Source organism: Tupaia chinensis, unplaced genomic scaffold (genome assembly GCF_000334495.1).
Source record: "Tupaia chinensis unplaced genomic scaffold, TupChi_1.0 Scaffold000469_1, whole genome shotgun sequence".
In the NCBI taxonomy this organism is placed as follows: Eukaryota; Metazoa; Chordata; class Mammalia; order Scandentia; family Tupaiidae; genus Tupaia; species Tupaia belangeri.
The window spans coordinates 531895-544058 of record NW_006159978.1 but is presented as its reverse complement, the minus strand read 5'-3'; the positions used below and the strand labels follow the sequence as shown (position 1 = coordinate 544058).

The 12164-nt window shown below is 39.2% G+C and overlaps 1 protein-coding gene across 2 annotated transcripts in view; it reads left to right on the top strand.

Moving 5' to 3' along the window:
- TRIP11 (thyroid hormone receptor interactor 11) overlaps positions 1-12164 on the top strand; it is a 95094-nt gene that overhangs the window by 42849 nt on the left and 40081 nt on the right. For both annotated transcript variants that reach the window (XM_014590642.2, XM_006155804.2), the window contains exons 12-14: positions 4205-4345; positions 5079-5272; positions 10287-10450. In XM_014590642.2, coding sequence (XP_014446128.2) covers positions 4205-4345; positions 5079-5272; positions 10287-10450 — 499 coding nt within the window. The remainder of the gene's footprint in view (positions 1-4204; positions 4346-5078; positions 5273-10286; positions 10451-12164) is intronic.

The window sequence follows — 12164 nt, the reverse complement described above, 5'->3', positions numbered from 1 at the left end:
GATTTCTCGCTTTCTGTCTCTCTGTCTCTTTCTGTCTTTCTGGTGAGCACACATGCCCTACAACAAAAATCTCTCAAAAAAAAGTAATAATAAATAAAATGAAATAAATACTTCTTAAAAAAAGATTTATTTAATTTGAGTTATTATTTGTGAAAAAGCAAACTGCCAGGTCTATAACTTGAACCATGGTCAGCCATGTGGGAGTTCAAGGCCCCAACCACCATGCCACCTGCTGGCTAGTCCTCTTTTGTTTCTTTTTTAAAAAGTTAATATTTTTTTTTTTTTTTGAAGAGATTTTCGCTATAGGGCGCGTGCGCTCGCCAGACAGACAGAGAGAGACAGAGAGACAGAAAGCGAGAAATCACCCCCCAGGGGGGATGGTCACACCGCAATCCCTTCTCCTCCATTCTCCTCTCGGGATCTTGGGCACGCATGCACACACGCCCAGTGTGAGTTTTAAGCCACCGGGTCTGGGACGCGAACTGCAGTCGACTATGTGGGAGTCCAGCGACATAGCCATTACGCTAACTGCTGGTTCCCAAAAGTTAATATTTTTCATGAGAGAAAGAGGTTCTCTTAACATGGTCTCACTATGCCATGATTCTCCTTCCTGCTAGGATCACTGGTATATTCGGCATGCTCAGATCAATCCAGAATCCAGAACTGGGGTCACCCATGTGGCTCCAGCATGATGTAGCAGCCCTCCACTGCCTACACCATCAAAACTGCGCCAGTAGTTGTTGATATATTAAATTTTTACATGAGTTTATTTGAATTAGAATTATTAAAAATGTTTATATCACACTCTGATAGGTGCTACGTAGCTTGTTTAGTATTGCCTTTTTTAATTTTTAGTTTGACCAGAGAGGGACAGAATGAGAGAGGAAAAAAAAGCAAGAAAGCAAGCCTCCAGGTCCGGGACTTGGCCCTGTGCTTTCTATACTCTTTTTTTTTTTTTTTTTTTTGAGAGATTTTCACTGTAGGGCGCGTGCGCTCGCCAGACAGACAGAGACAGACATAGAGACAGAAAGCAAGAAATCGCCCCCCAGGGGGATGGCCACGCCGCAATCCCTTCTCCTCCATTCTCCTCTCGGGATCTTGGGCACACACGCACACGCGCCCGGCGTGAGTTTTAAACCACCGGGTCCAGGACACGAACCGCGGTCGACTACGTGGGAGTCCAACGACATAGCCATTATGCTAACTGCTGGTTCCCTATACTCTTAATAATAGAAATTTAGAAAAGGGATTATAGGCAGAACAGGAATATTCAACACGCTGCCAGGCACAAGATATAAAATGATTTAATTTCTTTTGTCAATTAAGTTCTCTCTTAAAGTCTTGGTTTAAAGTTGTGAAAGCATACTTTATTTTTCCCTTCTTTGCCATCTGATTAAGTGATACACTGGTTTTCAGTGTTGAAGAGTTCTCATCTTTTAGAGATAGCTTAAAACTCTTAGAGACTAGGGGCCAGCACATGACTGACCATGGTTCAAGTCCCAGATCTTGTGCCTTGAAAATCACACTGGGCATGTGTGTGAGCACCCAAAATCCCAACAGGAGGATGGAGGAAAAGGGATTGCCATTTGACCATTCCCTCTGGGAAGGGTGATTTCTCTCTTCCCCCTTCTCTCTGTCTCTCTCTGGTAAGAGCACATGGCCTATAGCAAAAACCAAAACCAAACAAAAAAAGATTCGTAGAGTCTTAAAGCTTTCTATTGTTCACAAAACACAATAGGGTGTAGCATCTTATATTTATTGCTGTAGAGTATAACAGAGAAATATAGAACAATGATGCCTGGGGAACCAGCAGTTAGCGTAATGGCTATGTCGCTGGACTCCCATGTAGTCGACCGCGGTTCGTGTCCCAGACCCGGTGGCTTAAAACTCAGGCCGGGAGTGTGTGCCTGCGTGCCCAAGATCCCGAGAGGAGAATGGAGGAGAAGGGATTGTGGCGTGACCATCTCCCCTGGGGGGTGACTTTTCGCTTTCTGTCTCTCTCTGCCTCTCTGGTGAGCGCATGCGCCCTATAGCGAAAACCTCTCCCTCCCAAAAAAAAGAACAATGATGCCTTCTGTTTATGTCTTTAATCAGATTTCATTGACATTTACAGATTTAAAGTATGCATATTTTATTGAGGCCTGCTTTTTAGCAAGTTTTCTCTAAGTACTAGTTAAGCATCTATTATTTGATGGTAATGAGTTTAAGCTAATTTCTTTCAGTACTCTATACATGATTTGAGAGTATCTTCAGATTATGTTTTGAGTTATTGAGGAAATAATATCTGTTTTTTAGAGAAAAAGAGATGTTCAGAACATATCTTCAAATCTGTATAATTTCTTAAGCATTTTCTCTTTCTCTATAATAAAATAACTGAGAAGACATTGGCCTCCTTGTCTGAGAGGCGATCATTTAGATAAAAGAAATAGTTATATATTTTTGTTTCAGTGATTTATTCTGAACAATGCATTATATTTTCTTTTTTTTTTTTTTTGAGAGGTTTTTGCTATAGGGCACGTGCACTTGCCAGAGAGACAGAAAGCGAGAAATCACCCCCCCGGGGGGGATGGCCATGCTGCAATCCCTTTTCCTCCATTCTCCTCTTGGAATCCTGGGCACGCACGCACACACGCCCGGCGTGAGTTTAAGCTACCAGGTCTGGGACTAGAACCACGGTTGACACATGGAAGTCCAGTGACATAGCCATTGTGCCAACTGCTGCTCCTAATGCGTTATATTTTCTTAAAGAAATGGAAAGTTTAAATGAAAATTTAAAACAATACAAAATTATAAATACATTTATTTGATAGGCATATTTAAGACAGAAACAAATAATTAGCTATTAACATCCTGACACTTTTTTGTGCTTTTATTTTTTTTGGAGAGGTTTTTTGCTATAGGGCGCATGTGCTCACCAGAAAGACAGAGAGAGACAGAGAGACAGAAAGCAAGAAGTCACCCCCCCAGGGGGAATGGCCATGCTGCAATCCCTTCTCCATTCTCTTGGGATCTTGGGCATGCACGCACACGTGCCTGGTATGAGTTTAAGCCACCAGGTCCGGGACTCGAACCGCGGTTGACTGCATGGGAGTCCAGAGACATAGCCATTATGCCAACTGCTGGTTCCTTTTGTGTTTTTTTTAGAATTTCAGCTATCATCTGAAACTAATAATAGCCCTACTTTTGCAATGAAGTGTTATCTTTCCTGCTGTCCTTAATATACTATATGTAGTGCATTGAATGCATTCAGGAATAAACTTTCATTATTAGACAGATATCATTCCAAAGTCATTTTTGGTAATTGTTGCCCAAGCTGTTCTTCTTAAGTAGAATATGTGTGTGAAATGACTATCTCTTTTGCCAGTTACTTGACAGTGTTACTTTCTCTAACAGCAATTGTGGATACCTAACATTTGCGTGCCTGTGTGTATATACATGCAGACATACACATATACTGAACATGTACACCCACGTTTTATCAGTGCTTTTGGGGTTTGTGAAAACTTTGTTACATAGGATACATTGGAAGAAATTTTTGTCTTCTGTGTTCATTTTGAAACATTTCTAATAAAATGTTTCTTTTAGAGTAGTTTTAATTTATAGAAAAGTTACAAAAGAGTTCTCATATACCTCACAGCACTTGCCCTTATCATAAATATCCTACATTACTGTGGCACATTTCTTTGCAGTTTTTGACCCAGTATTGAGGTGTTACTGTTAAGTAAAGTTTGTTCTGTATTTGAATTCCTTAAATTTTACCAAACGTCTTTTTCCTGTCTCTGGATGCTATGATGATACCGCATTGTATTATTTATTTTCATTTCCGGTATGTATGTGTATGGTTATGTGATGTTTCAGCCAGGGTCTTGGTGCATTGTGATCCTCTTGCCTCAGCTTCCCAAGTAACTGGGACTACAAGTGGACTCACTGAGACTGGCTTTTCAGAGTGGGCTGGAAATGAAAGCCTGTCTTCCTGTGCGGCCTCAGCCTACCACATAGCAGTGTCAAATAGCACTTGCATTACCGTGACCGAGGCTCCCACCTTTTATTTAGATATCATGTCTCTTTTGACTTCTCTAGACTATGACAGTTTCTCAGACTTTCCTAGTATTTGATGACTTTGATGTAGTTAACTATATTTTGAAATTATTTATTGAATAAAAGGATATTTTGAAAATATTCGCTTTTAAATTCTTTTCAAAAGGGCAAGACTGGTGAGTTGAATCAGCTTTTGAATGCAGTTAAGTCAATGCAAGAGAAGACAGTTATATTTCAACAGGAGAGAGATCAAGTCATGTTGGCCTTGAAGCAGAAGCAGCTGGAAAACAGTGCCATGCAGAATGAGGTATGTTTTCAGTTTAAAGGAACATGAATCATACAAAAAGTGTACTAATTACTAAGTGAAAAAAATTAGAAAGATTTTTTTTTTTTATTTAAGTGAGTTTGTTTCTTAGGTAATTCTTCATAGTCTTCCTTGATGTGTTGCTGCAATAGGTCTTTGATCTCCCAGGTACATTTTCAGTTTTGAAAAGTGAAAACAATGACACATTTTGAATGTAAGAGAAATTTCCCACTTATAAAATGTGACAAAAAATTATAATTCCTTAAAAAAATAGTCTGTTGTAGGCCAGCAGGCGATGTGGTGGTTGGGGTGCCAGATCCCACATGGCCAACTCTGCTGTTTGAGTTCCAAATCTGGCAGCCTGAAAAAAATCACACCTATGTGTGTTTGCCCAAAGTCTAAAGGGGAGAAAAGAGGACAGACTGCCATAGATTCCCTATGGCAAAAAATCTAAAAAAATGAAAGATCTATCACAAAGAGCCCAATATTTTTATATAATTCCATTTTTTCATTATAGCCATAGGGAATGAGATTTTACAAAATAAATCTTCCAGATGAATATTCATGATGATTTCAGGAGAATTTTTTCTAGTATAAATATATGTCACAATATGAGAAATTAGTGTACAATCAGTACACTTCAATAATGGGAAAAAGATTTGATAGCAAAGTGGCTTTTAGAAGTGAGAAAAGGGAGCATTCTCTAGAAGAAAAATAAAGAAATGTCTCTATCCAGGTTCAACATTTACGTGACAAAGAATCACGGTTAAACCAGGAGCTAGAAAGATTGCGGAATCATCTTTTAGAATCAGAAGATTCTTACACCCGTGAAGCTTTGGCTGCAGAAGATAGAGAGGCTAAACTAAGGAAAAAAGTCACAATTTTGGAGGAAAAGCTAGTTTCATCCTCCAGTGCAATGGAAAATGCAAGGTAACTTTTTCATTTCTTTTGCACTAACTTTGAGCATTCCTTAAGTGTCAGACTCAATAAACATTTCTCATGCAGTTCATTCTTGTAATACTATCTGCATTTTGTGGATGAAGAAACTGATGGTAAAGTGATTTCATGATGTGTCCAAGGTCAAGCACATGGAGTGTGTGCGTAGGTTTCATATTCGAATCTGTGACTTAAGAAGATCAAGCATTCACACTCTGAATCTTAGCCGTCATCCTAGGTAATTGCCTCTTTTTATTTGAAGATTGTTCCTTGAGATTCTGATTTTAATTAGCTTCATCTAGCTTCCAAAGAACTTATACATGAGGTTTTATTTTTCATCAAATAATCTAAGGTTAACCTAGGTTTGAGTATTAGGAGAGAGTACAGGAAGTAGCAAGGTGAAGGCCTAGGTCATATGAAGAATTAACTTTTGATTTTTTAGAACTGTTGAGTGACCAGGTCCCTGATGATCTATTTACAATTTTTATTTCTCTCAATAAAATGTTCTGTTTGTTTTGTTTTTTAGTTTTTTTTACTATAGGGTGCGGTGTGTGCACTTGCTGGAGAGACAGAGAGGGAACGTGAGAAAGCAGCCACCAAGAGGGATGGCAATGTTGTAGTCCCTTCTCTTCCATTTTCCTCGGAATTTGGAACATGCATAGATACATGCCCAGCGCGTTTTTCAAGTCTCCAGGTCTGGAACTTGAACTGTGCAGTTTGTCTTATGGAATCCAGCTGCCTTCACTGCTACACAATAGGCTGACCCAGGTTTATTTTAGTTACAAAAGCAATTTATTTTTTACTTTCAGAAAATCCTACAACCTAAAAGGTTATATGACTAGTCTCACCTACCTTGTCTTCTGTATTTTACATTTATGTCTATGTTTTATATATTTATATAGTTCTGTGTTTACATTTTCTATTTCTATGTTTTATGTGCATGTCTCTTTTTTAAAAAAATATTTAATTTTGATTTATTATTACTTTTTAATTTGTTAAGGGCATGTGCGCTTCACCAGAGACTGAGACAAGGAGAGAGAAAGTGAGAAAGCAAGTCCAGGTCTGGGACTTGAACCATAATTGGCCATGTGGGAGTCCAGTGACCTAACCACCATACCATCTGCTGGTCCCCATGTACATCTTTTTGTCTTTCTTTTTTCCATCTATGATGCTGAGGGAGATAAAAAGGGATAGTAGATATTACCTGTCTACAAAGAGACTAGAGATACAGAGAGACCGTATTTCTGCTGAGCATATTACTGTAGCTTCAGACTCAGGAGGAAAACTTGTTTGAAAATGGGAATTAAAGGACCAGCAGATGGCATAATGATTATGTCACTGGACTCCCATGTAGTTGACTGCAGTTCAAGTCCTGGAATCTGTGGCTTTAAACTCACGCTAGGCATGTGTGCGTGTGTGCCCAAAATCCCACGAGGAGAATGGAGAAGGGATTGTGGCCTTCTCCCCTGGGGATGATTTCTTGCTTTCTGTATCCTTATCTCTCCAGCAAGCACATGCACCCTATAGCAAAAATATCTCTCTTAAAAAAAAAAAAAAAAAAAAAAAAGGAGGGTATTTAAAATAATGAGTGATTGGAAAAGCCAGTGGTGTGATGATTAAGGCAGCTGACTTAACCATCCCACATGGATCCCACATGGCTGACTGCATGGGACCCAGTGGCTTAGAAAACATGCCAGGTGTGTGCACCCAAAATCCTAAAGGAGAATGGAAAAGGGATTGCAGCATTGCCATCTGCCATCCCCCCTGGGGGGTACTTTTTCAGTTAATATCCCTCCCTCCCCCTCCTGTGAATGCATGCACCCTATAATAAATTTAAAAACAAAAACAGTGAGTGATCATTTGTGTATTTGTTTTACTTTTTTGGAAATGCTAAAACATCTTTATGATATGTATTATCCTTCCTTGCAATTTTCAGGCCTTTATTTTCTCTAATGTAAAGTTTCTAGTCTCTGGGACCAGGAGATGGCCTAATGGTTACGTTGCTGGACTCCTACATAGCATACCTTGGTTTGAATCCCACTTAAACTCACGCTGGGTGCGTGTGCATGCATACCCAAAATTTCGAGAGGAGAACGGAGGAGAAGGGATTGTGGCCATTCTCCCCTGGGGAGGAGATTTCTTGCTTTCTGTCTCTCTTTCTCTCCAGTGAGTACATGTGCCCTATAATTAAAAAACAAACACACACAAAAACCCACCAAAACTTAAGAGTTTCTAGTCTCTTCCCCTTTAATTTACTCTTCACAATAGCTTCCAGAGTAAGCTTCCTCAATAGAGCCGTGATCTTTTTAGAAAACCAGCCTTTTTTTTTTTTTTTTTTTTTTTTAGAGAGTTCTTTTCCTATCTTTCCTTTTTCTTTTTATAGGGCACATGCACTTGCCAGAGAGACAGGGAGACAGGAAGACAGGACTCCCTTCTTCTCTTGGGATCTTGGGCATGCATACACACACCTGGAGTGAGTTTAAGCCACTGGGTCCGGGCCTCGAACTGCAGTCGACTACATGGGAGTCCATAGCCATTATGCCAATTGTTGGTCCCTAGAAAACCAGTCTTGATTCCCATGATTTGGTCCTAGGCTACCTACCACGGTAGCCTTATTTCACATTATCTATTCCTAATCAGACTGTTTTACTCAGTTCCTCAGGTTAAGCTGCCATTTTCCTGTTGCTTTTTCTTCTGCCTTTTCTTTTCATAGTCTTTTTTTCTACTGGAAGAATAGGCCTGGTACCTAACATTTTTCTGTATTTCTTGCCTGTTTTTTATATTCTCTTTTCATGAAGTATGTTTTATTTAGCGACCAACTCTTATCCAAACACAGACCCTGGCATGAGCATTTTTCTTTGATTTGCATAATGCTTCGTTTGAGTCTTTGATACGACATTTAGATTTTACTTTAGGATACAGGTAGTTGCTGGCCTGTTTTATGTTGTCTCCCACCCAATAAAATGTGAAGTCAGGGGCTGGCGTGGTGGTTAAGGGTGCTGGACTCCCATATGGCTGACCGTGATTTGAGTACCAGACCTGGAGGATTGCTTTCTCACTTTCCCTCTCTTTCTCTCTGTCCCTCTCTGGTCAAATAAAATTAGTTAATTAATTAAGTAAAATAATTCTTTATTTTTTGAGAGGTTTTTGCTATAGGGCGCGTGCGCTCGCCAGACAGAGAGAGACAGAGAGACAGAAAGCGAGAAATCACCCCGCAGGGGGGATGGTCATGCCACAATCCCTTCTCCTCCATTCTCCTCTCGGGATCTTGGGCACGCACGCACACGCGCCTGGCATGAATTTAAGCCACCGGGTCCGGGATGCGAACCGTTGTTGACTACGTGGGAGTCCAGCAACATAGCCATTACACTACCTGCTGGTCCCTAAGTAAAATAATTCTTAATAACAAAAAGTGAAGTCATTGAAGGTAGGGATGTTGTCATTCATTTTGTACTCTTATCACATTGTATGTCATATACAGCTTAATAGATAATAAATATTTGCTGTATGAGTAACTCAAATCTGCAAACCAGATTATGGTGTTTTGAGCCTTTCCTTAACATGAGTAACACCTAGTATTTATTTAATTTTTCAGTGCCATCTTTTTTCAATCACCCTTTGAGTGATTTGCTAGCCAGCAAAGTTGAATAAAGTCCAGGAACATTTGATGATCAGGCCTTCTGATTATCAATTTGCTGCTCTTTCCACAAGAGGGTGCTGTTGCATAAAGTCTCTTCAGAGGGAGTTGATCTTTTTTTCTTTTTCTTTTTCAATTGCCAGGAAGACAGAGAGAAAGAGGAGAAAGCACAGCCCATGGGGGAATGGTCATTCTGCAATCCCTTCTTCTCTATCTCCCCATCTCGTTGGGATTCTAGGCATGTATACACACATGCCTGGTATGTTTTTCAAGATGTGATGGTGGCCATTTGAACCTCAGTCATCCACATGGGATCTAACTTCCTACCTACTATATTCTGGGACCAGCCTAGGATTTGATCTTAATGACTTTTAATGATCTGCTCTTGAATAGGAGTTTAACTGGGAATTAAAAACCCAGTGAGTTTATTACAGTATTTTGAATATAGTCATTATATATTAAGGAGATATACCAATGATGTAAGCTTGGAACGGTCCTATATAGATGTCTTAGGGATTTTTGGATTGTTATTTGGGGTAGGAGCAATGTAGACAGGAAGAAGATAATAAAAATATCAACTAATAATTAGCAGTTCATCAGTGGGATAACCTTTGAAAAGTTGTGAGTTCACCATGATTGTGTCAATAGCAAGAGAGTTAGAATCCTTTATTTTTAGATTGAGAGCTAAGCAAAATGACAACTTAGAGTTCCTCACAACTTAAAATTTTATGATAAATACGTTTTAGATTTGTACCTGCAAATAGAAAAGTTGAAGGCTATTTGTAAATTTTTCTTTTGTCAACATTTCTTATTTAGCCTAATTCTTAGTTTTTAAAAAGGACTGCTATTTGTTCAAAGTCACTTTCATGGGAAGAATGATTGTGTTAAGAAAAACAGGGAAAACAGTCAGAGGCACTCTAAAATTTCTAATTGAAATCTAATTTGAATTTAATGCCATAAAATATAGAGAAGGCCAAATTTGTAGAGATAGAAAGTAGAATGAGAGTTGCCGGTGGTTGGGGATTATGACTTCATGGGTATGGAGTTTTAGTTTGGGAAGATAAAAAAAAAGATTAAGAAGTGGATGGTGGTAATAGTTGCATATAGGATAGTGTACTTGGTGCCACTGAACCATACACTTAAAAATGATTAAAATGGTGAATTTTATGTATATTTTATGTGAATTTTATGTATACTTATGTATATTTTATGTGAATTTTATGTATATTTTACTGCAGTGATAAAACGAAGGGAAGTATCTAAGTATTTTGAAGCCTAACTTGGTTAAAGCAGTAAGATGTAGGGAAGTTTCTTCTTGTTGAAATGTCTATTGTAGATAAAAGCAGTTGGACTTTTTGCTCCTCTTTGCAGCCATCAAGCCAGTGTGCAGGTGGAGTCACTGCAGGAACAGCTGAATGTGGTCTCCAAGCAAAGGGATGAAACTGCGCTGCAGCTGTCTGTCTCTCAGGAACAAGTAAAGCAGTACGCTCTGTCACTAGCCAACCTGCAGATGGTGCTCGAGCATTTTCAGCAAGGTCAGTTGTATGTCTCTTTTTCACTGAAGGAAAATTGTAGGTCCAGGTCATTTCACTTTACTTGAGTGCTGTTTTAGATTAGAAATAGGGAAAGCTTTCAAGGACTGTAGAGGGGAAAAGGAAATAGCCATCAACAAGGTAATTTAGTCTTCTTGCACAATCAAGACTAGAGAACATAAACTGTATTTGGTAATTATTAAAATTTTGTTTTAAGGGGTCAGCAGGTGGCTGGTTGCTGGACTCTCATGTGACTGACTGTGGTTTGAGTCCTGGACCTGACAGATTTCTGTCTGTTGAGCACATGTTCCCTATAGCAAAATTTAAAATAATAATAATTTTAAAAAATTTCTTTTTAGAAAAATTTTCTTTTAGTATAATATTACCTGTTAAGGTGAGAGTTGTGAAAGTATGAGAATAACATAAAGACAGATACTTAAGCAATAAAGAGGGAACTATAAAGTAAGAGAGAATACACATAGAAAAATTGGTTAATTTTTGAGATACTGGCTGGAGGTTGAACTCACATCAGAGTGTTATTCATCTGCAATTACTGTCCTGTGAAATATTAACTTGTTCTTAGCTATTAATGTGTATTTTGAGGTAAATATATTTTCTAGTCCAAGAAGAAAATACATTTTTGGAGACAAAGTCAGAGTGACGAGAGCAGTTTTACCTTGAGAACCCAATATACTTGTTCATATTCTCCCTTCCATCCTCAGTCATTCACCCATCCGTTTGTTTTCTTATATATGCAGTAATCACTGACAATGAATTAAAGCTAGTTGGGGAGACGGTGAGGGGATTTTAGGGGAGATGATGGCCGTGAAGTAATGTGACTTTATAGTTTTTTATATATTACTGTTTTTTACAGGGTCATCAGGAAAGTCATGACACATTTTTGCATAGGAAAACACAGAAAAATACATCATGACTTTCCCAATGACTTAATAATTTTGCTATAGGGCACATGAACGTGCCAGAGACAAACAGAAAGAGAGAGGGAAAGTGAGAAATCACCCTCACGGGGGTATCTAGTGCCGCAGTCCCTTTTCCAGTCTCTTCTTGAGATTTTTGAGCACATGTGCGTACACACTGGCATGTTTTTCAAGCTGTCAGGTCTGGGACTGAAACCATGCAGTTGGCCATGTGGGAATCCAGCACCCTTAACCACCATGCTGCCTGCTGGCCTCCAGATCTTGAATTTTAAATAAAATAGTTCTCTGCGTTTATTTTACAGTATAAAGCAATTACTAGAGTAGGCGTGTATATGAAGTAGTATGCTGTTGAGACTGCAGAGAAAGCATTGCCAGAGAGGAAATAGTTGAGTGGAGTTATCATCTATAAAATAGACGAAATGGAGAAGGGTTAGGCAGAGGAGTCGGTAATCTCATCACTTCAGTTTCACTTAACGTTATCACTAAAACATATATGATTTTTTTTTTTTTAAATTTTTGTCATAGGCTATATGCTCTGGTTGGAGAAAGAGAGAGACAGACGGGGGGTGGGGGGGAGTAAGAAAGCACCCCCTGTACCTGGGTTGGGGTGATGGCTATACCACAGTCCCTTCTCTGTTTTCCACTTGGGATTTTGGGCATGCACCCATGTGTGCTTGACATAGTTTTTAAGCCACTGGGTCCAGGGCTTGAACCATACAGTTAGCCATGTGGGATTCAGCCACCTTAACCACCAAGCCTCAGGCTGGCTCCCTCTCTGG